The following is a 25,162-nucleotide window of genomic DNA, read 5'->3' on the forward strand; positions in this document are numbered from 1 at the left end:
AGAACTCCTACCAGGAAAGGAAGACAACCTTCACCTTCTTACCATCTCACTGGTCAAATAATGTATTCCAAGATACCAAATGGAATGCAGAAGGACAATCCTTCACCCCTTGGTGGGCACTTGTTCTTATTGGAGGACTCTTGGTGCATTTTTGACTAAAAGGTAAGTGGGGGGGGACATTCCAATACCTCCCATGACACAGGCTCTGGCAGTGCCCGGTGCTGGAATTCAGAGCCCCAGGAACCCACCACCACTCTGTACAATGTCCTGGATACTACAGTATACTTGATACTCAGATCCTCCTGCTGTCCTCCTTCTACCCACACTAGGCTGTCATTGGAGGGAACAGAATAGGCTCCTTCCTGACAGCTCTCTACTCCACCAGCACCATCCTCCTTCTACCCAATCCAATCTCTTCTCTTACTGCAGAGAGTGACAGTGACATCACTCCTGTCAGTCAGCAGGCTGCCACAGATTGGAGCCTTGCAGCTGGAGGTCTGCCAATTGTCCTGATTAGCCAGCAACTCCGGCCAAAAGTCAGTAAGTTCCCCTTCCTGGACATCATGATGAGCCGACATTGACCTCACAGCACTGCCTCAGAGCAAACAAGTCATAGGAAGGATCAGATTTATCATTCCTTGTCTGCAGATCTAAAACTCATCAAAACCAGTTCAGAGACCAAACAAACCCAACAGAGAAAAGGGGATTTCTGATTTGACAGGTCAAGAGGGTCCCGGGACCTCCAAAATTTAGCAAATACTAAACAGTCCAGACTACTGTCTTCGCATGGGGAAGTAGATCTTACATGTCCAGCAACCCTCCTATTCCCCCCTCACATCCACATCCTATTATTGTGTGACCAATACCATCCAAATCATTCTTACTTTCATTTCCCAAAGTTATCCGTCTACAAGGAGACCTGTATAGATCACATGATGGCACCAATGAGGATGGAGGAGGACCGGAGTCACATGACTGAGAAGATACTAAACCTCACCCTGGAGATCATCTACCTGCTGACCGGAGAGGTGAGGAGGATTCTGGGAGGTCACATGACATCACTCTTATCTCTATTAATAACACACAGACCTGACCGGAGAGGTGAGGAGGATTCTGGGAGGTCACATGACATCACTCTTATCTCTATTAATAAAACACAGACCTGACCGGAGAGGTGAGGAGGATTCTGGGAGGTCACATGACATCACTCGTATACCTTAATAAAACACAGACCTGACCGGAGAGGTGAGGAGGATTCTGGGAGGTCACATGACATCACTCTTATCTCTATTAATAAAACACAGACCTGACCGGAGAGGTGAGGAGGATTCTGGGAGGTCACATGACATCACTCTCATCTCTATTAATAAAACACAGACCTGACCGGAGAGGTGAGGAGGATTCTGGGAGGTCACATGACATCACTCTTATCTCTATTAATAAAACACAGACCTGACCGGAGAGGTGAGGAGGATTCTGGGAGGTCACATGACATCACTCTTATCTCTATTAATAAAACACAGACCTGACCGGAGAGGTGAGGAGGATTCTGGGAGGTCACATGACATCACCCATCTCTATTAATAAAACACAGACCTGACTGGAGAGGTGAGGAGGATTCTGGGAGATCACATGACATCACTCGTACCTCTTAATAAAACACCGACCTGACCGGAGAGGTGGGGAGGATTCTGGGAGGTCCCATGACATCACTCTGATCTCTATTAATAAAACACAGACCTGACTGGAGAGGTGAGGAGGATTCTGGGAGGTCACATGACATCACTCTTATCTCTATTAACCTCCCTAGCGGTCTGATTATGTCAGTATTTCTGTGCTGAAAGCGGAACATTTTTTTGCATGGAAATATGTATTTTTTTATTGTCGACCTGTAATTTTTAGGAATAACTCCCTGAAATCTGTCCGAACAAGAGTCTAGTAAACATCCCGGGGAGGATAAAACTTGAAACACAAAATCATAAATAATAATTTAATAAATAATCATAAAAAATAATAATATAATAATAATAAATGTAATTCAATAATATAATCAAACCAAAAACACTGAAATGTGAAATAGAGCGCCAAGTTCGCACATCGCTGAGCTCAGTCGCAGAATCGTTTTCAGTGTCTGATGAGGAATTTCCCCCACCAATCATTATCACTCAATTCTGGAAGTGGTTCTGATTTACTATCGCTGTTCTCTAGCTGGTCTAAAACCGCGTCTGACCTAAAGGGACGCTTTTTGGACGCCATGGATGTTTCTCAGTTTCCAGGCAGAAAGAACAGTAAAAATGCAGTCAGGGCGCCGGACAAAGCACTCGGGACAAAATGTATGTGAGATGGTTTGATACAGGAATGTTATACGATGTGATTTTAGTGAATGTCACTTTTTGCCATTTTCAAATTTCTCATACGTCCCGACGCTCGCAGGGGATGGAACCCAGAAAACAGATGACGGCATCCGCCGGAATACATTGCTTGGGACACTGCAGGAGGGACATCGTGGGAGCTGAGGACAAGGTGGGAGATCGAGGGATCACGGAGCAGCGCCACATGGTATTCCCGAGTGTAGCTCGGGGTTACCGCTTGTGGTCCTGAAACCTTACCCTGAGCTACACTCGCGAATACCATCAGGGAGGTTAATAAAACACAGACCTGACCGGAGAGGTGAGGAGGATTCTGGGAGATCACATGACATCACTCATATCTCTTAATAAAACACAGACCTGACCGGAGAGGTGAGGAGGATTCTGGGAGGTCACATGACATCACTCTCATCTCTATTAATAAAACAAAGACCTGACCGGAGAGGTGAGGAGGATTCTGGGAGGTCACATGACATCACTCTTATCTCTTAATAAAACACAGACCTGACCGGAGAGGTGAGGAGAATTCTGGGAGGTCACATGACATCACTCTCATCTCTATTAATAAAACACAGACCTGACCGGAGAGGTGAGGAGGATTCTGGGAGGTCACATGACATCACTCTTATCTCTATTAATAAAACACAGACCTGACCGGAGAGGTGAGGAGAATTCTGGGAGGTCACATGACATCACTCTCATCTCTATTAATAAAACAAAGACCTGACTGGAGAGGTGAGGAGGATTCTGGGAGGTCACATGACATCACTCATCTCTATTAATAAAACACATACCTGACCGGAGAGGTGAGGAGGATTCTGGGAGGTCACATGACATCACTCTCATCTCTATTAATAAAACAAAGACCTGACCGGAGAGGTGAGGAGGATTCTGGGAGGTCACATGACATCACTCATCTCTATTAATAAAACACATACCTGACTGGAGAGGTGAGGAGAATTCTGGGAGGTCACATGACATCACTCTTATCTCTATTAATAATACACAGTGTGACGATTGCGATGTCAAATCCCTGCCCCTCTCACCAGACTCATGACCGAAGGACTAGCCAATCTAAAACCGCAATATCACATGCGTAACAATGCCACGGCCAGCTGCACCCTGCACAACGATTTTCCAACTCACTGGACCACAAATTGATGTACCAGCAGCCTGAGCGCAATTGTCACTGGGTCAGGTTAATTACGCAATTAACCCTTCACACTGCCACCACCTCCTTTTTGTACAGAGAAAGAGGAAACTTGACAATATCAGCAATAACACTAGGATGGTTGAAATAATCATCTGTATACCACTGTAACCGCAGGCAGGTTATACAGAGGGTTAAACACACACAGTAGCGCTCTTCAGCAGCAGGAATTCGTAAGTTGCATTAAAGAGCTTTAGAAACAGTTCAACACTTTCAGAAAGTAAGTTTTATTACTAAAAGGTCAAAAGGGTGCAATAAAAATATTTACAAAAAAAAGATGTAACCAATATATATAAATATACAGAGAGCAATAACACAGCAAAGAGACAACAGAAAGAAGTTTAGGTAGAGAAGTACTAGCCAAAAAGCCTTGGGTTAAGCAGCTTCAAGTCTCATGAGACAAAAAGGATTTCTTATCTCTACTGCTAGTTTCGATGTTAAAAGCAGGAGACTCTTCTCTCACCCACACTCCAAGCATAACAGCCTTTTTCTAGCAAATCCCAGCAGGGTGTCTCTTTGGAGTAGTAACCAATGGTCTCCTTTTGGGGAGGGGTGTTGGGTGGAGACCTAAGTTACAACCAGAATCTCTCCTAGCTAATATTTTGGCTCATAACTTTTCCTAGGTACATTTGCCGGCCTGGTCACTAGTATATTAATACTCAGCCGCATCTGCGGAATGGTTAGAGATGAAACATGAAATATGCACTTGAATGGTTCAAGAGATATACTTTTCTGTTTTTCTCTGTATGTCAGCTAAGGGGTGTCACATACCAGGAGAATGGCCTCAATCTGAGCCTTCTGAATATAGGCTCCATGTTTAGGTAGTTATGTCCTACGTGAAGATATCAACTTATATGAAAAGTGAGCTTTTAAAAGTAAGTCTGTTTTTACAACCCCTTGGAAGGTCTTTTGAAGTTCAGTGAGAGACTCTGTTTATACTTTTACGATGTGCCAGATTGCACAGTTTCTTAGACAGCTATGCACGCAGCTCATGAGGTTTTATAGCTCGGAGCTTCCTGCTGTGTTTTGGCCGCCTGTGACCCTTCTCATCACTCAGGCCACATGTCACCCCACAGCGAGGGAGGGGGAAGAGAGATCTACAAGATGGAGGGGGTAGCCTGCTTTGAGAGTTAGAAATTGTATAACATAGAAAATTCTTAACAAAATGGGGGGCCGTGTCCGTCTCTGTGTGCACAATTCCTACAAACAGACCTGACAGGAGGGGTGAGGAGGATTCTGGGAGCTCACATGACATCACACAGACCTGACCGGAGAGGTGAGGAGGATTCTGGGAGCTCACATGACATCACACAGACCTGACCGGAGAGGTGAGGAGGATTCTGGGAGTCTAACATGATATTCTTATTGGTTCCTCAATACAGAGATTTGCTCTTCTGACGTCAGGTGATCATATGACCATCACAGTGCCTCCATGTGACTCCCTAAACCCTGAGAGACACAACATGCAGAAGATTCTAGAAGTCACCAAGAAGATGATGGAGCTGCTGACAGGAGAGGTGAGCGGTGCCGGGAATTCTGGGACATTCTCCAGTAACAGACAAGGGATGTGTCTGGATGGTGACTGTATCATTGTGTGTGTCAGGTTCCTATAAGGTGTCAGGGTGTCACTGTCTATTTCTCCATGGAGGAGTGGGAGTATTTAGAAGGACACAAGGATCTCTACAAGGACGTCATGATGGACAATCAGCCGCCCCTCACATCACCGGGTAAGAGGAGACTTTATTGTAAAGGAGAGAGCAGTACGGAGGATCCACCTAGATCCCCCATCATCTGATAAACACATAGAAACAATGGATTCAGTCAGTGTGTGTGTTTCCTACAGATGGATCCAGTCATGGGAACCCACCAGAGAGATGTCCCCGTCCATGGTATTCCCGGGATTCCACACAAGAAGGTCACACCATCCCTCACCATCATCAGGTAGATGAGGAACAATCACTGATAGTATCATTAGGATCTGTACATTATCTGCATTGTTACCATTGATGGCATTATTATTATATATTCAGAGTGGAAACCTGAGAGATCCTAAAGTTGAGGTGAAAGCAGAAGAAGAAGAGGCGTATGTGAGGGATGATCAGCAGTCTATGGAGGAGGATGGAATAACGGGGACATTTATAGAGGAGGACACTCCTACAGAGATCAGCACAGGTGGGTCATGAACACTAAATCCATTCCTCCACCCATACTGCTCACTGATTGGTCCAGAGTAGGGCGGGGACTGGGTGATATCAGCCTGTAATCCCCTGGTCACTTTCCTGAGCTGTGTTCCCCGTCCTGTATTCCTGGATTTCTCTCGGATAATCTTCCTTCTCTGTGCTGCAGACACAATTTATGTATCTAGACTGGATTTATGGAGGTTCTGGGGTTCAGCTGGCAGCATTACTAGACCTAGGCTCCTGGGACATGGGATTTGGTTCTCCTCCCCATGACCGATCATTTCTCCCAGGGTTCCTTGCTCTGTGGTCTGCTGGCTGTGCCGGGTGGAGGGATATGTCTGTAGTGTCTCAGACCCAAGTCACTGAGTGCAGTCTCAGGAGATGGGAGGCAGCGGTGTGGGATCTCTGCAACTTGTCTACAGTAAACATTTAAAGTGGTTGTAAACCCTCCATATACCCAGAGAAGTGACTGGCCTCAGGTGATACACAGAGATAAAACAAATCCTCCTACGTTGTACCTGTTTATCTGTAGCACTTTCTTCTCTATATTTGTTCAAAGTCTAGAATATTTACAGCTTGTCTGAGAAGTCAGAAAAAAGGGGTCAGAGAGCTGAAGTCACTCTCTTCAGAGCTCAGTGAAGTGAGCTCTGAGAGATGATTGATGGGAAGGGACACACTTCCTTCACACAGGAACAGAGCTGAGGCTGTCAATCACAGGCTGTGTACTGGAGCTCCTCCCCTGTCATCTTTTTTTTCTCTTGGTGTTAGGAAGACTTGTCAGAAGTGATTCATGCTGATCGCAGAGGAAGGAGACAGCAGACAGAAATGACTCTTATTGCTCTGGAGTGAGACAAGTACACACTATAGAGGGATATGCTTTGTTCATATTCCATGTCTGAGGGTTACAACCACTGTAAGTGATCTCTGATTACTAAACACCAATTTGATGTGATCCTTACACTATTTATTAGTGTGGCCCCCCTTGTCCTGAATAGAGGTACTATGTGGGTTTAGTTTGTGGCTGGGCTGTACTTGGCTCAGGCTGATTGTATAGTTCTTCACTTGGTTTCTCCCTAAGTTTAGGTTGTCTTGTGATGTCTCACTGTGGCCAGTAGATGTCACTGCTATCACTGGACATAGGATGAGATTTCACCAACCACTTGCCCTCCTGAGGATTTGCCCCCTTAATGACCACGCCTCTTTTTGCTACTCAGCGCTTCACTAATTCAACTGATATTTGCGCGGTCATGCAATGCTGCACCCAAATGAAATTTACGTCCTTTTTTTCACACAAGTAGAGCTTTCTTTCGGTGGTATTTGATCACCTGTGCGCTTTTTATTTTTCACACTATATATATAAAAAAAGACCAAACATTTTGAAGAAAAAACATTTTTTTTACTTTCAGCTATAATAAATATATAGTAAACTATAAAGTTAGTTATAAATTTAGGCCAAAATGTATTCTGCTCCATGTTTTTGGTAAAAAAAATCCTAATAAGTGTATATTGATTGCTTTGTGTGATAGTTATAGAGTCTACAAACTATGGGATAGATCAGTGTTTTTCAACCTTTTTTGTGCAAAGGCACACTTTTTTCATGAAAAAAATCACGAGGCACACCACCATTAGAAAATGTTAAAAAAATTTACCTCTGTGCCTATATTGACCATATAGTAATTCATCCCCCATATAGTAATTCATCCCCCATATAGTAATTTATCCCCCATAGTAATTCATCCCCCATAGTAATTCATCCCCCATATAGTAATTCATCCCCCATAGTAATTCATCCCCCATATAGTAATTCATCCCCCCATATAGTAATTCATCCCCCCTATAGTAATTCATCCCCCCTATAGTAATTCATCCCCCATAGTAATTCATCCCCCATATTAAGTCCCCAAGCCCCCCCTGTGTCAATTCACTTACCTTTGCTCCGCGCGTTCCTCTCTCCGTTCCGGTGTAGCATGAAAATCTGTCTCCTATGAGGATCTGTCCCCCTCGACGTATATGCGCATGTGCCAGTTTCAGGCATTAGCAGCCGATCGGCGATCTCCGGCACATGCGCAGATACGTCGAGGGGGACAGATCATCCTGACAGTATCACACTCCGCGGGCCAGATTAAAAGGTCCGCCGGGCCGTATACGGCCCGCGGGCCGTAGTTTGCCCATTGCTGTTCTAATGATTGGTCTATTTGTGAGCCGAGGCCACATGTTACGGATCAAATTGCAATTTTTCCCACGGCACACCAGACAATATCTCACGGCACACTAGTGTGCCGCGGCACAGTGGTTGAAAAACGCTGGGATAGATACTGCAATTTACACCATTTTTTTGCTATACAGCGCTGCGCTAGTTTAACAGACAATTGCGCGGTCATGCAATGCGGTACATAAATGAAATTTACATCCTTTTTTTCCCACAAATTGAGCTTTCTTTCGGTGGTATTTAATCACCTGTGCGTTTTTTTTATTTTTTGCGCTATAAACAAAGTGACAATTTTGAGAAAAAAAAACAATATTTTGGACTTTTTGCTATAAAACATGTCCAGTAAAAAAAAATGTAAAAATCAAATTTAGTCATAAATTTCTACCAATATGTATTCTGTGACATGTCTTTGCTTAAAAATAATCCCAATACGTGTAAATTATTTGGTTTACATGAAAGTTATAGCGTTTACAAATGGCGGGAAAGATACTGGGATTTTTTTAAAAATTATACTAATTACTAATAATGGCGGCGATCAGCGACTTTTAGCGGTGATCAGCGATTTATGACAGTGATCAGCGACTTATGGCGGGACTGCGGCAGACATTTTGACACGGGGGGAACTGACATGGGGTAACTGACATCCCCAGTGACACCAATACAGTGATCAGTGCAAAAATAACCCACTGACCCTGTACTAATGGCACTGGGGAGGAAGGGGTTAACATTTTTTAGGTAATGAAAGGGTTAACTGTGTGAGGGGAGTGTTTTACTAGTGGGCGGGGGGTGTACTTCACAGGAACACACTGATCCCTAGAGATAAAGTCAGGTTCAGTGTGTTTGGAACTGACAGATAGCAGAGCTGCAATGTAATGCAGCCGTGCTGTCTGTCAGTGATTACTTGTAATGGCCGGCACCCCGGCTAGATCACCAGATAAATATAGAAGAAAACTAATACTGTATAGTCCTAACTTTTGTATCCTATATGATAAGTTGTACATTACATAAGTCTTAATTATTTTACACCCATTTCCTCCCAGCTGGACATTTTATATCGGATGATGTGATTGGAGCACAGACATTTACATGGTGATAATAATGTGATAACATCCTCCAACTTTGGACCCTTAAACAGAAAGTGATAATGAGGGAGGAGTCAATACCCCAATGATGGTGGTCTTCAGGATCAGTCCAGTCTTCATCTTGGTTGTTCTCCCCCCATCCTCACTCTCTGACCTCTGGTGGGGCTCAGCCCCGCTGTTCTTCATGACTAAATCATGGACTAAATAAGGAAGTGCAGTACTTCTTGTGTTGGGAAGATGGCGATGAGTGATAGAGGGGGTGGGGACCCTCGTCCTATAATCCCCTCATCACTGTCCCTCCTATAAAAGACAGTTCTGGTTGTTTCCTCACTCTCTGACTAAGGTCCATGAATAAAGAAATGACCTGGTAGGAGATCAGAGGAGCCATTTCCTAGTTCCCTTGAGGGTGGAATTGTAAGCTCCTCCGAGACCCAGCTGCCAGATGTGGGCGGAGTCCTGGTTTGGGGGAACCAATCAGCTCCTGTCTAGTAATCCTCTTTGTCTTTGTATTTTAGTCCATGGCCGGGAGATGAGGAAAACCTCCGAGGATTGTCTCACTTTGTCTCCAGACTGGAAAGTAGAAGATGAGGACATCACACAGTATAGTCCAGGAGAAAACCCGGCTCCCTCCAATGTCCATCCGACACCACCCAGTGTAGATGGACCATCGGATTCCTCGTATCCTGAGGAACCTCGGACTATGCGGGACCGGGCCGGCCTTCCAACAGGGAAGAGCTTCTGCTGTCCTGAGTGCGGGAAGGGTTTCTGTTCTAAGTACAATCTTAATGTGCATAAAATATGTCACACGGGGGAAAAGCCGTATTCCTGTCCTGAGTGCGGGAAATGTTTTTCAGTGAAGTCCAGTCTTCACAAACATCAGAGATCTCACACGGGGAGAATCTGTATTCCTGTCCTGAATGTGGGAAATGTTTTTTGCAAAAGTCCAACTTTCAAACACATCAGAGATCTCACACGGGGGAGAAGCCGTATTCTTGTCCTGAGTGTGGGAAATGTTTTTCAGTGAAGGCCAGTCTTCAGAAACATCAGAGATCTCACACGGGAGAAAAGCCATATTTGTGTCCTGAGTGTGGAAAATGTTTTTCAGTGAAGTCCCATCTTTCCAGGCATCAGAGATCTCACACGGGGGAGAAGCCATATTCCTGTTCTGAGTGCAGGAAATGTTTTTCAGATAAGTCCAGTCTGTACACACATCAGAGATCTCACACGGGGGAGAAGCCGTATTTCTGTTCTGAGTGCGGGAAATGTTTTTCAAAGAAGCCCAATCTTTATAATCATCAAAAATTGCACACAGGAGAGAAGCCATATTCCTGTTCGGAGTGTGGGAAATGTTTTGTAGAGAAATCAAAACTCGTCAGACATCAGAAGTCTCATGTGGTTGAAAAGCAATTTTCCTGTCTTGACTGCGGGAAATGTTTTTCGGAGAAGTCCAGTCTTTACACACATCAGAGGTCTCACACGGGAGAGAAGCCACATTCCTGTTTTGAGTGAGGGAAATGTTCCTGTTAGATATAACCTAATATCTGCTTATTGACATTACTAACATATGTATGAATGTGTTGGATCTTTTCTCTACATTCTAGTATAGTAACGTGGTAGTAATTAGTCATGGATTGGTTAGCTAACTTTCCTCCCCCATCTCTGTGGGTAAAAGCTAAAGTTTCACTAATAAAGATTTGTAAGAATCTTCTTGATACATGTTAAGCATACACATTTTATACTGTAATATTTCTTGATTAGGATATTTATATATGATATAACTTTTATATTAAGACTATTTTTAGGAAATTATATATATATATAGTATATACAGTATGTGTAACACATCCCATCCCCCCTGACTGATGGAATATCAGTGAAGTTTTGATTAGAGGTCCCAAGGATTCATTTTCAGCTTCTCTCCTAGGGGAGGGGAGAAGACTGAAGGTTTGTTCTATACATCTGTCACCAGATATTATTGTGGGACTATAAGAACCAGAGAGGAAAACCAGCCAACTTTTAGGAGAAGTTGGGGGCTGAATTGCTCCTTTATAGAGCAGAACAAAGACTTTTTGGTGGCACACTTTTTAGAAGCTGGGCTAAGGAGCCTACAGATTCACACAAACAATTTTACATACAATTTTTATCTCAAGAACAGAACTATATTTTTTGGACATTATCTAAACATTTTGTATTCCAATATTTTATTTCTAATTGTATGCAATATTATTATTAAATACATTTTTGAGTTTATGCAAGAGTTGGAAGGACTTTCTATTTTGGACTTTTCTCATCAATACAAGTTAACAAAACATCTAGACAATCCGGTATTTTACAGTGGCGCGTCAGACCAGTTTGATTTTTTCCGAATATCGATCGCTTTTTACTTTTTTTTCCTTCACCTTGATGAGAGAGAAGATTGCTGCAAGGTCAGCAAAATATGAAGTCGAGCTTTCAGGAGAAATAAAAGCCTTCAGCAGATGACCCTTTGACATAATCGAAATCAGCCTAGAATCAGAATTGGTGAGAGTTTTGTGCAGATGCAAGAAAACGCTGTTCCTTGGTTATGTAATTTCCCACCAAGAGAGAAAAGGAACGTTACACGAAGAAAGACCTTCTTAATCGGTAAGTAATGGATTGTATTGATGAATTATATAGAGAGAGTAAATTAGAATTCCAAAATCTGTCTAAATTTGTTAAAGATGATGAACTTTGGCGGTACATGTATAATGAGTGCTTACAGGCTAATATTAACATAGAAAAATCTAGGTTTTCCTTTAAGAAATTGAGCAAACAAGTTAGAAATGTAATGAAGTTAGTTAATGTTTTTAACGCCATGATTTTGGAGGTTCCTAGGATTGCTGCTTGTGTAAAGAATAAGTCAGAGGAAGATAACGGTGTATATGCTAATTGACAGACTTTGAGCAAATAGTTAACCTGCAAAGTGCAATTCAAACGAAAGACATTCAGCTTTCTGAACTACAGAATGATATTGTGACGGAGAGTAGGCAGGACAGAACACACAAAGCAGATGGCAAACACACAAAGCTTTATTAAAGCAAATGACAGTCACTCAGTTGGGGTCTGCAGGGAGTGTGGCAGTACCTGGTATGGGGAAGTAGCAAGGAGAGGGATCAAAACAGTTGTAATCGGATCCCAGGGGCAAAGTTAGAGTCTCTACAACAGTTTATAATCCAAGCAGGGAAATGGAGATAGAGTACAGGAACAGTTCAGGGGAATAAAACAGGGGTGCATACACTCACGGCTCCGGCAGGGATGCCCGGAATCAAAGCAGACGCCAGTCAGGGGACAGTGGGTGGTAATTCTCCCCCACATCCCTGGTTATTGCAGAGTGGCAGCGGGGGTTAATTCGCCCAGTATCAGGCTTTTGCAGAGTGGCCGTGAGAGTCTCGCCGCAGCAGAGACTTCTCAGTGGCTGTGCAGCAGAACGAACAACCAGGGAGCCCAGCATCGGCCTTCTTAAGCTGATGCAGGACGCTCCTTGGTCATCCTGGCAACCGTGGGTGGCATGCCTTGTCACCCGGCAATGAGGCATGCCCCCCTTGACATGGGCCACGCTCTTGAGAGCGCGGCCTTTGTCTGTCGGTATCTGCAAGCGCAGGAACTTTAATGCCCGCGCTGCAGATGCCGGGGCCGTGCAGCATCAGGCTGACTGCCGTGGCCCTGAACATCCCTGCGGGAGGTTCGCGGAGGGGTGTGAACCTCACTGTGGGAAACTATCTTCCTCCCGCCGGCCAAGCCGGATGGGGGAATATAAGTGACAGGGGTGACAGGAGTCACACCTCTTATCCTGAGCAGCCCGGCTTCAAAGGACCACGACAGGATGAGAGGTGGAGGGGGATGAAGGTGAGCCAAGGGGGGAGCGGGACATCTGTCACACCATGACTGATATAAAAAGAATTTGTGTAAATACTAGCCAGAGGCAAGGCAGACAAAAATCTTTAATAGCAGACATCCAGTTTATAGAAGATGATCTGCAGGATCATGAAGCAATGCTTAAGAGAAAATGAATGGATAAAGCTGCAGAACTTAATCTTAAGATCCTTGATCAGCTCATGAAAATTTTGAAGGATATGCCAGCCTATGACATGAAAGCGGATGCTTTTCATAATACAGAAGTTTTTGAAATTTTGTGCAATAACTTTTGCCTGAATGAGGAGCAAAGAAATGTTTTCTTCAGATTATGGCTTCCCAGCTTTATGGCATGTGGATTCACCAAAACCCCATATATTAATGAGGATGATGTGGAAATTCATAGCAATGCATCAGACCGATTGCGTCAGTTATTGCTATGTACAACTGGGGAGGAAACTCCTTCTCTGGAAATCTTAGACTCCTTTAGAGATACGATCAATGATGATCCTTTTGATTGTAAAAATAGATTTTCCAAAGTATACAAAATGATATTTAATTTGGCCAATGAGAGTTCTGCTATGATAAAAGCTTTTGTTAAAAAATTTAAGTATCTATATCCAGCATCTCTTATTTGCTGCCGGATAAAAAGATTTAGATCAAGCAGCCAAAGTTATAGATACAGTTAGCAGACAAATTAAACTACACAATCAGAAGATGGAAAGTGTAGCTATTCAAAATGGAGATCAGAGAGAGACCACGTGCTTGGCCACACCCAATTATGGTGATGAACACGTCACAGGCAGACCTAGAGTCTCAGAGCAGACAGGAAATACCATTTGTTTCTATTGTAAATGATTTAGTCGTTTGAAAAGAGATTGTGTTCAATATAAATTAGATTTACAGAGAAACACTTTGGAATTAGAAAATGAAAATACAATTTCTGAACAATCTGCTCCTCCATGTTCCAACAATAGTTTGTATGAGTTGCCTTATGCCTCAGAAGTCAAAGAGATCAGTTCACTGAGTGTCAACAACAGCTTGAACAATATGGTAAACAGTGCTGTTGTCATTAATAGGAATTGTTTATTGCCATTTCCAAAATTAGAGTCAGGATCAAATCGAGATTCTTCTCCTTTACCGTTAGAATATGTTGCTTCAATTTTATTGGATGAAAGTGGAAGGCCATATGTACAGGGTGTATTGAATGGCAGGAACATAATGTTTTTAGTAGGTACAGGAGCTGAACCAAATTACCTGTAAATGCCAATTCTCCAAAATGCAATTTACTCGATTTTAGTGGAAAATGTAGTTTAGTTGCGAGGAAAGTTTCTAATGTGACTTTTGAGATTCCAGGATTTCTGAAAACTAACAGAAACATCTGATATTGTCATGGTGCCCAGAACATTCTTGGTATTGATGTGATTAGTAAACTCAATTTGATAATTGATTTATGTACTTCAACGTTATGGAGAGATCCATCTAGGCCCAAATCAACGTTAATTGATTCTTCCATGTACTGTAATGTTGGAAGTATTTGTACAGCAACTGCTGACATGTCTTCAGATCATAAATGGCCACATACAGGATCCAATCTTGAATTGGAACAATTGGTTAGGTCACATAAAGATCTTTGGAGTCAAAGCAAAAATGATGCAGGTTTGTTTACAGATTTTGAAGCTGACATTGAAGGTAGAGACCCTAAGCCTCAACCTCAATACAAATTGCCATTAGAATCAATGAATCCAATTTCTTCCATTATAGAGGAGTCTTTACAGCAAGAAAGCACAATCAGTGGTGAATAATTGTATTTGGCCTATCAAGAAAGCTGATAACTCATATTCTTTATCAGTTGATTTCAGGACATTGAACAAATGCATCACAAATAACAAATCTATTATTCCTGATTTTAACACAATGTCACATCTGGATGCCAAGGCCAAAGTATTCTCAGTACTTGAAATCACCAATAGCCATTTTTCAGTACCGGTAGCTAAGAGCTGTCAATATAAACTTTCCTTTAGCTTCAACAAAGAAACATATACATTCACAAGGCTAGTCCCAGGCTTGGATGTAAGTGATGGAATTGTTCATGAGTATTTGGGAAAAATATTAGCTAAATTCTCTAAGCCAGAATGTATTGTCCAGCATGTAGGCACGCTTCTCTTGTCTACACAAAATATAACTGAGCATATCACTCTTTTGTCTGAGATATTTACTTTGTTACAAACATCAGGATTGAAATTGAATACAGAGAAAGTTCAGTTGATGAAAAGACAGGTGGAATTCCTTCATATGCAAATTAGTCATGGACAGAGACCGTTATTACAAGAAAAAGTTACAACTATTTCTGCTTATCCAATTCCAACAAATCGCAAGGCTTTGCATCAGTTTTTGAATGAAGTAAATCATTAAAATCTCATAAGGGTTTGCGCTAAATATATATATATATATATATATATATATATATCACCATATATTAAGTGTCCAAAATAAACTAGTGTCCAAAACAAAATCTAAATATTCTCTTTGACTTCATAACACTGTGAATAATCCACCACCAAATGAATTAAATGAACTCACCAGAGCTATATGCTGATCAAATTATAGAGCAGCAATAGCTCTGGGAGCGGTGAATGAACGATGTCCAGATATTAGATGTGGTAATTCTTAATCACGTCCAGGTAATCAATAATGGTGAACAGTAGGAGGGATAACGTATCACTACCAAGAGCAATACTCTGCAGCCAAGGATCTCATGATGAATCTCTCCATTTAATTCCATACCTTCATATATGCATGAATCACACTCAGGGACAAAGGAAAAAGCATGATGGTGCAGTACGTTTAAAACATATGTAAATTTAATAAAAGCTCAAACAACTCACAAAAAAGGTGTCCAGACAGACACCAGCTTAAACAGCAATGAGGTGATGAACGATCCCCGCTCACCGCGGATCACCTCCGACAAACACTGGGAAAAGAACGTTCTGACGTCAACATCGAGTAGGCCACGCCCAACGCGTTTCGTCAACACGACATCATCAAGGGGCTGGACCTTTCTTATAGTCTGTGAATATATATATCTATGTGGAGATATATATATATATATATCTTGGGTTTTTCACTCAGACTCTGAGGGGAGGGAAGAAGACTAATTCATCTGTTGTCATTTATCATTGTGGGACTACAAGAGAATACCAGCCCACTTTTAGGAGATGGTGGGGGCTGAATTGCTCCTTTTTTAGAGCAGAACAAAGACTTTGGACACACACTTTTTTTGGAAGCAAGGCTAAGAGAGCCTACTTATTGACACCACACACATACACAATTACATATAATATTTATCTCAAGAACAGAACTATATTTTTGGACATTATTTAAACATTCTGTATTCCAATTTTTTTTTCTAATTTTATGCAATTATTATTAAATACATTTTTGAGTTTATGCAAGAGTTGGAAGGACTTTCTATTTTGAACTTTTCTCACCAATACAAGTTAATAAAATATAAAGACAATACGGTATTTTACACAATGTGTAACATATATAATGATACAATGTATCTCTCTTCCATTCAGAGAGAGAAAATAAGGGGGTGGGCTTCATAGTGACTGATCACTGTGATAGCCAATCAGGGGCTGTCACAGCGATCAAGTGACCCAGAATTGAGAGTTCCAGGACCCGGGGCTCTCACTGACACCCCGGTCTCTGTGTTGGGAATGCGACGTGCGGTATGCTCCCAGCACAAAGACAGGTACACAAATTAGTGGACACACGGAAAAAATCCCAGGTCTGGTCTGAGAGGCCGCTACTTTGCCTGTGCTAGGCATGAGGGAATTAAACCAACACTATGACACCAGCCATTGATTTAAAATGGTAAATTCTGCATTTGGCCTTTAGATGGCGCTAGGAATTCTCACCATCTAATAGACAAATGTGGTATTTTCCATGTGAAATGGATGGAAACCCTTCAAGCAGCTCAGCAAAGATCCTCCTACCATTGGTCCCCCCACCCCATTCACACAGAAGGAATGGACTGTACCGGCACTTCTACCTGGGGGAGTTGTTGTTCCATTTATTAATAGACTCCTAAATGTCAGGAGATGATTATTTATTATTAATACTTCCCTACCCGGCCAATTCTGACATTCCGACATGTAAAAGTCATTATTTGCTGGGAAATGACTGAGAGCCCCCAAATATTATATATAAGCAGAGACTCTGGAGAGTAATATGGTTGCTGGTACAATATTTGTCGCATTGTATTTGTGCAGCTTTTTTTTAATGTACATTTTTTAGAAAAGAAACTTTACCTAATGTTAGTGCAACAAACACAATATAATACTGTTTTGGGGTAAAAGATGATGTTATGCCGAGTAAATAGATACCTAACATGTCACGCTTTAAAATTGCAAACGCCAGTGGAACGGGGCCAAACTACGGGGCCTAAATACCCCCCATAGGTGTCACTCAGGTTACCAGTGTAGAGGTACACAGGAGGTCTGATGCCGGAATTATCGCTCTTACTCTGACATTTCCAGCCATACCTGTGTGGAGACACGTGTGGTGAGAACACCGTTTACAATGTGTGGTGGACTTCGGTATGTGTTAGCCTTTGCGTGCAAACACAGGGGGGTGGGGTGCTTTCATTTTTTAATTATTTCTTTTTTTTCTATTGTTACTCTGTCCCAATTTTTTTCATTACTTTTATTGCTATCAGACAGGTTCTCTTTACTGAGACATCTGCAGTCTATTGGACCCCAGATCCCAATCTGACCATAAAAACATCTGATCAAACCAAGATCAGTTCATTCTGATGCTTTCACAAGCTGGAAATGGCTTGTTTACATCTGAGTGACTCTGGAAGTGACACAATCCTCGTTGCTTCTACATCCACGGGGGTCCTTTATCCAGATTACAGCTCACCTCCTCATAGATTGTCAATAGGTTGGTCTGACAAGAACGATCTTTTCCCATAAATCCATGCTGGGTACTACTAATGATACTATGTTCATCAGCAAATTCTTGGGTATGGTCCCTTATCATCCCTCCAATAGTTTACAAACTATTGATGTTAGGCTGACTGGCTTGGAGTTTCCAGATATGTATCTCGGCCCTTTCTGGAATACTGGAACCACGTTAGATTTTCACCAATCTGCTGCCACCATTCCGGTCAGTAAGCTTTCCTAAAGATGAGGAATGACTGTCTATCAATGACCTGGCTACATTCCTTGAGGACTCTCAGATGCAAGCCATCTGGTCCTGGTGATTCATTCACATTTAGTTTTTTTAGATCCTTCTCCAATTAGTCACAAAATGTAAGGGACCACTACACTGATCACTGATAAAAGGGAATCCTTCTCTAACTGGTCACAAAATGTAATAGACCACTACACTGACCACTGAGAAAAGGGAATCCTTCTCCAATTGGTCACAAAATTTAAGGGACCACTACACTGACCACTGATATAAGGGGGTCCTTCTCCCATTGGTCACCAATGTAAGGGACCATAACACTGACCACTGATATAAGGGGGTCCTTCTCCCATCAGTCACCAATGTAAGGGACCACCACACTGACCACTGATATAAGGGGGTCCTCCCATTGGTCACCAATGTAAGGGACCACTACACTTACCACTGATATTAGGGGTCCTTCTCCCATCGGTCACCAATGTAAGGGACAAATACAATGACCACTTGGGATGGGCTCTGGGTTTAGTTGTCAGAGAGTAGGGATGAGACGACAGTACAAACCAAACTGCCTGTTCCAGTCCTGTGTTTTGCAGGAGCCGATCATCACATATAGAGGTGAAACTCGAAAAATGAGAATATGGTGCAAAAGTTCATTTATTTCAGTGCAGCAACTTGACAGGTGAAACTAATATATGAGATAGACTCATTCCATGCAAAGCAAGATAGTTCCAGCTGTGATTTGTCATCATTGTGATGATTATGGCTTACAGCTCATGAAAACCCCAAATCCACAATCTCAGAAAATGAGAATATTGTGAAAAGGTGCAATATTATAGGCTCAAAGTGTCCCACTCTAATCAGATAATTCAGCTATAACACCTGCAAAGGGTTCCTGAGCCTTTAAATGGTCTCTCAGGCTGGTTCAGTAGGAATCACAATCATGGGAAAGACTGCTGACCTGACACCATCACTGACACCCTCCATAAGGAGGGAAAGCCTCAAAAGGGAATTGCAGAAGAAGTTGGATGTTCCCAAAGTGCTGTATCAAAGCACATTAATAGGAAGTTATGTGGGAGGGAAAAGTGTGGAAGAAAAAGGTGCACAAGCAGCAGGGATGACCGCAGCCTGGAGAGGATTGTCAGGAAAAGGCCATTCAAAAGTGTTGGGGACTTTCACAAGGAGTGGACTGAGGCTGGAGTCAGTGCATCAAGAGCCACCACACAGAGACGGATCCTGGACATGGGCTTCATATGTCGTATTCCTCTTGTCAAGCCGCTCCTGAACAACAAACAACGTCAGAAGCGTCTTACCTGGGCTAAAGAAAAACAGACCTGGCCTGCTGCTCAGTGGTCCAAAGTCCTCTTTTCTGATGAGACAACTTTTGTATCTCATTTGGAAACCAAGAACCCCAAGTATGGAGGAAGAATGGAGAGGCACAAGGAGCCCGAGTATGGAGGAAGAATGGAGAGGCCCGAGGACCCCGAGTATGGAGGAAGAATGGAGAGGCCCGAGGACCCCGAGTATGGAGGAAGAATGGAGAGGCACATGGACCCAGAGTATGGAGGAAGAATGGAGAGGCCCAAGGAGCCCGAGTATGGAGGAAGAATGGAGAGGCCCAAGGAGCCCGAGTATGGAGGAAGAATGGAGAGGCCCAAGGAGCCCGAGTATGGAGGAAGAATGGAGAGGCCCAAGGAGCCCGAGTATGGAGGAAGAATGGAGAGGCCCAAGGAGCCCGAGTATGGAGGAAGAATGGAGAGGCCCAAGGAGCCCGAGTATGGAGGAAGAATGGAGAGGCCCAAGGAGCCCGAGTATGGAGGAAGAATGGAGAGGACCAAGGCCCCCGAGTATGGAGGAAGAATGGAGAGGCCCAAGGCCCCCCGAGTATGGAGGAAGAATGGAGAGGCCCAAGGACCCAGAGTATGGAGGAAGAATGGAGAGGTCCAAGGACCCAGAGTATGGAGGACGAATGGAGAGGCCCAAGGACCCCGACTATGGAGGAAGAATGGAGAGGCCCAAGGACCCCGAGTATGGAGGAAGAATGGAGAGGCACACATTGCAAAATGCTTGAAGTCCAGTGTGAAGTTTCCACAGTCTGTGTTGATTTGGGGAGCCATGTCATCTGCTGGTGTTGGCCCACTGTGCTTCATTAAGTCCAGGGTCAACACAGCCGTCTACCAGGAGATTTTGGAGCACTTCATGCTTCCTTCCACAGACGAGCTTTATGGTGAGGCTGACTTCATTTTCCAGCAGGACTTGGCACCTCCCACACTGCCAAAAGCACCAAAACCTGGTTCAATGACCGTGAGATTACTGTGCTTGATTGGCCAGCAAACTCGTCTGACCTGAACCCCATAGAGAATCTATGGGACATTGCCAAGAGAAAGATGAGAGACATGAGACCGAACAATGCAGAAGAGCTGAAGGCCGCTATTGAAGCATCCTTGTCTTCCATAACACCTCAGCAGTGCCACAGGTTGATAGCTTCCATGCCACGCCGCATTGAGGCACTAATTGCTGCAAAAGGGGCCCCAACCAAGTCCTGAGTACATATGCAGCTTCTACTTTTCAGAGGTGCGATATTGTTCTATGTACAATCCGTGTTTTATTGATTGCATGGAATATTCTCATTTTCTGAGATTGTGGATTTGGGGTTTTCATGAGCTGTAAGCCATAATCATCACAATGATGACAAATCACGGCTGGAACTATCTTGCTTTGCATGGAATGAGTCTCATATATTAGTGTCACCTTCTAAGTTGCTGCACTGAAATAAATGAACTTTTGCACCATATTCTCATTTTTTGAGTTTCACCTGTAGAAGAGACATTTCTACCACTTCTATATATAACAGCTTCCCGCTGTCACTGGTGCCTGAGGAAGACATGGATGGGTACAGCGGCCACACCCCCAGGAATCAGTGATGTTATTGGGAATCCCTGACATGTAAGGAAGGGGGCGGGGATAGCAGTGACATCACTGACCAAATATGGTCACTGGTCACATTTGGGCAATAAGGTCCCACCATCCCTGTCCCTTCACTTATGTAGATGATGACAGTTCAGGGAGCTGTCATTGGGCTGGTGCTATTGTCGGGTACTATATACCCCATACTCATTCACATGGGGGACGGTATATAGGGGCCCCTTGTTATTAAAGGGGGTTTCCAGAATCCAATATGACCCCCACCCACAGATCCCCACACCCACCAGCCAAGGTGACAAGATGCTATGCCTGGGGGAATCCCCCCTGGTAAGGTGACCCCCATGTTGTGGACATGTGGCCTGGTATGGATCAGGAGGGGGGGCACACTACAGCCCCCCTCTGCACTCTGTATGGTGGGCTGTATATGATATACTGCTGACCCCCGCACTCTGCGCCGTTATTGAAGGGTGTGAGGTGTCACCGAGGAGCAATGTTCTATATTGAAGTTTGCCCTCATTGCACCGACACACACAATAGTTTTTGTTCAATAAATGTTTTATTATAATTTTACATTTAACAAGATTGAAGCATAAAAATCAGGAAATAGTAAAGGAAGGAATCCGATTGGTCAGGAAGATCTCTTGTCTGGAATGTGGGGGCGGAGTCATTATTATTGGTGTACAATACAATACACAACGTGTTCCATTATTATAACAAAGTATTGTAGAAAAGATCCCAACATAGAAAATGGGGGAAAGGAGGAAATAAAGGCGGATATGAAGGGGAATCTGTGTACGGGGAACACCTTAACAATCACCACCATTTTATTCTCCAGGGCCTCTGATGTCACAGAATAGATGTTTGGGGGTTTATCTCATCTTCAGGACCAAAATCTGCATTTTCCCATGTGTGCAAAATCATGCAGAAACAGCTCTGGCAGTGAGAGGGTTAATGTGGGCTAGATGGGATCACTCTGCTGGGGTGACATTAGAGCTCCCCCTAGCTGCAGCCTGGTAATAACATTGCTGGGAGGTCTATTCATTTCTCTGCTCCATACTTCCCGTCTTTATAGAAACGTCTCCTGACATTTGGGGGTCTATTCATAGAATGTTTGTATAGCAATTCACTCAGTGAGAGTTCATGTCCATTCCTGCTGTGTGAATGGGGGAACCAATGTTATTAGGATCACATCTGAGCTGCTGGAATGTCTTCCATTCATGGAAAATACATTGAAAACTTCTTCTCCTGCCATCAATGGGCAACCCGGTCCCACACTTCATCCATGTCTTTGGGGACCTCTGATCTCCTTATGGACTGTTTCTTCCATGATGAAGATCAGCCATGGAGTATATCTGGGTGTGCTTCTTCCCCACATGAGAGCTGGGATGTCCAGCAACATTCATCTAGAAGACATTTCCCGCACTCAAGGCACTAATACACCTCCATCCCTGATGTACAGGAAGACAGGACTTCAGTGAGGAACATTTCCCTCACTCCAGACAGGAAAGTGGCTACTCCCCCGTATGAGATCTCTGATGTTTGGAAAGATTGGACTTCTGTGAAAAACATTTCCCGCACTCAGGACAGGAATACGGCTTCTCCCCCATGTGAGATCTTTGATGTGTTTGAAGATTAGACTGCTGTGTAAAACATTTACCACACTCAGGACAGGAAAATGGCTTCTCCCCTGTCTGAGATCTTTGATGTCTGTAAAGACTAGACTTCTCTGGAAAACATTTCCCGCACTCAGGACAGGAATACGGTTTCTCCCCTGTGTGAGATCTCTGATGTGTATAAAGATTAGACTTCTGTGAAAAACATTTCCCGCACTCAGGACAGGAATACGGCTTCTCCCCCGTGTGAGATCTTTGATGTCTGTAAAGATTAGACTTCTGTGAAAAACATTTCCTGCACTCAGGACAGGAAAATGGCTTCTCTCCTGTGTGAGATCTTTGTGTGTAAAGAAGGAACTTCTCTGAAAAACATTTTCCACACTCAAGACAAGAATATGGCTTCTCCCCAGTATAAGATCTCTGATGTCTGTAAAGACTACACTTCTCTGAAAAACATTTCCCACACTCAGGACAGGAATACGGCTTCTCCCCCGTGTGAGATCTTTGATGTGTGTGAAGATTAGACTTCTGTGTAAAACATTTCCAGCACTCAGGACAGGAAAATGGCTTCTCTCCTGTGTGAGATATCTGATGTCTGTAAAGACTGGACTTCTCTGAAAAACATTTTCCACACTCAGGACAGGAATATGGCATCGCCCCCGTGTGAGATTTCTGATGTGTGTGAAGATTAGACTTCTGTGTAAAACATTTCCCGCACTCAGGACAGGAAAATGGCTTCTCTCCTGTGTGAGATATCTGATGTCTGTAAAGACTGGACTTCTCTGAAAAACATTTTCCACACTCAGGACAGGAATACGGCTTCTCTCCCGTGTGAGATCTTTTATGCACATTAAGACCGGATTTAAAATGAAAACATTTCCCGCACTCAGTACAGGAGAACCTCTTCCCTGTTGGAAGGCCGGCCCGGCCCCGCACATTCTGAGGTTCCTCAGGATACGAGGAATCCGATGGTCCATCTACACTGGGTGGTGCCGGATGGACATTGGAGGGAGTCGGGTTTTCTCCTGGACTATACTGTGTGATGTCCTCATCTTCTACTTTCCAGTCTGGAGACAAAGTGAGACAATCCTCAGAGGTTTTCCTCATCTCCCGGCCATGGACTAAAAGACAAAGAGGATTACTAGACAGGAGCTGATTGGTTCCCCCAACCCAGGACTCCGCCCACATCAGGTAGCTTGGTCTCTGAGGAGCTTACAATTCCACCCTCAAGGGAACTAGGAAATGGCTCCTCTGATCTCCTACCAGATCATTTCTTTATTCATGGACCTTAGTCAGAGAGTGAGGAAACAACCAGAACTGTCTTTTATAGGAGGGACAGTGATGAGGGGATTATAGGACGAGGGTCCCAACCCCCTCTATCACTCATCACCATCTTCCCAGCACAAGAAGTACTGCACTTCCTTATTTAGTCCATGATTTAGTCATGAAGAACAGCGGGGCTGAGCCCCACCAGAGGTCAGAGAGTGAGGATGGGGGGAGAACAACCAAGATGAAGACTGGACTGATCCTGAAGACCACCATCATTGGGGTATTGACTCCTCCCTCATTATCACTTTCTGTTTAAGGGTCCAAAGTTGGAGAATGTTATCACATTATTATCACCATGTAAAAGTCTGTGCTCCAATCACATCATCCAATATAAAATGTCCAGCTGGGAGGAAATGGGGGGAACAAAAGAGAATCTATATTATGTGTATATATAGCAGAGGGGGGAGAGCAGAAGTCAGGACTATGGAATGTACAACATAGAGTATATAGTGCAGGGGTCAGGAGTATGTAATGTACAACATAGAGTATATAGTGCAGGGGTCAGGAGTATGTAATGTACAACAGAGTATATAGTGCAGGGGTCAGGAGTATGTAATGTACAACATAGAGTATATAGTGCAGGGGTCAGGAGTATGTAATGTACAACATAGAGTATATAGTGCAGGGGTCAGGAGTATGTAATGTACAACATAGAGTATATAGTGCAGGGGTCAGGAGTATGTAATGTACAACATGGAGTATATAGTGCAGGGGTCAGGAGTATGTAATGTACAACATAGAGTATATAGTGCAGGGGTCAGGAGTATGTAATGTACAACATAGAGTATATAGTGCAGGGGTCAGGAGTATGTAATGTACAACATGGAGTATATAGTGCAGGGGTCAGGAGTATGCAATGTACAGTAGTAGTAGTAATAGTGGAACAGTGATTGGTACTGTTGCGATCGGACTGATGAGCTCGTGTCAGAAATTCAATCTCCGACTTGGTGATTCAAGCCTGTCTTGGTCCATTTGACTTTGGGCAGGACAGCACCCAGAAGATCCTGTGAGCAGGTACAGGAACACCCCCAGGAGGAAATTGGCCCAGGACTCATGTCCCGCCTACGTCCATATTCCCATAAATTGAGGACTGGAGATATGGACATGGTAATTCGTATGGAGCTGGTTCTATTTGACTGACGGATTGCTGACTTTCTGACTTGCTCCAGATGCAGGATA

General features: G+C 43.5%; 3 protein-coding genes across 3 annotated transcripts in view; 1 reads left to right on the forward strand and 2 right to left on the reverse strand.

Moving 5' to 3' along the window:
• Positions 1-25,162, reverse strand: part of LOC149441832 (gastrula zinc finger protein XlCGF66.1-like) — a 429,912-nt gene that overhangs the window by 324,435 nt on the left and 80,315 nt on the right. The gene's annotated exons all lie outside the window — the stretch shown is intronic.
• Positions 1-25,162, reverse strand: part of LOC149441841 (uncharacterized) — a 177,901-nt gene that overhangs the window by 19,956 nt on the left and 132,783 nt on the right. The gene's annotated exons all lie outside the window — the stretch shown is intronic.
• The window catches only part of LOC149441842 (uncharacterized), a 65,422-nt gene continuing 49,829 nt past the window's right edge, over positions 9,570-25,162 (forward strand). Inside the window, exon 1 of the mRNA XM_089656815.1 lies at positions 9,570-10,435. Within this exon, the coding sequence (XP_089512941.1) occupies positions 9,894-10,435 (542 nt within the window). The 5' untranslated portion in view covers positions 9,570-9,893. The remainder of the gene's footprint in view (positions 10,436-25,162) is intronic.

This window comes from Staurois parvus, unplaced genomic scaffold, assembly GCF_062004578.1.
Source record: "Staurois parvus isolate SC_StPar_1 unplaced genomic scaffold, SC_StPar_1.0 ptg000941l, whole genome shotgun sequence".
Lineage (NCBI taxonomy): Eukaryota > Metazoa > Chordata > Amphibia > Anura > Ranidae > Staurois > Staurois parvus.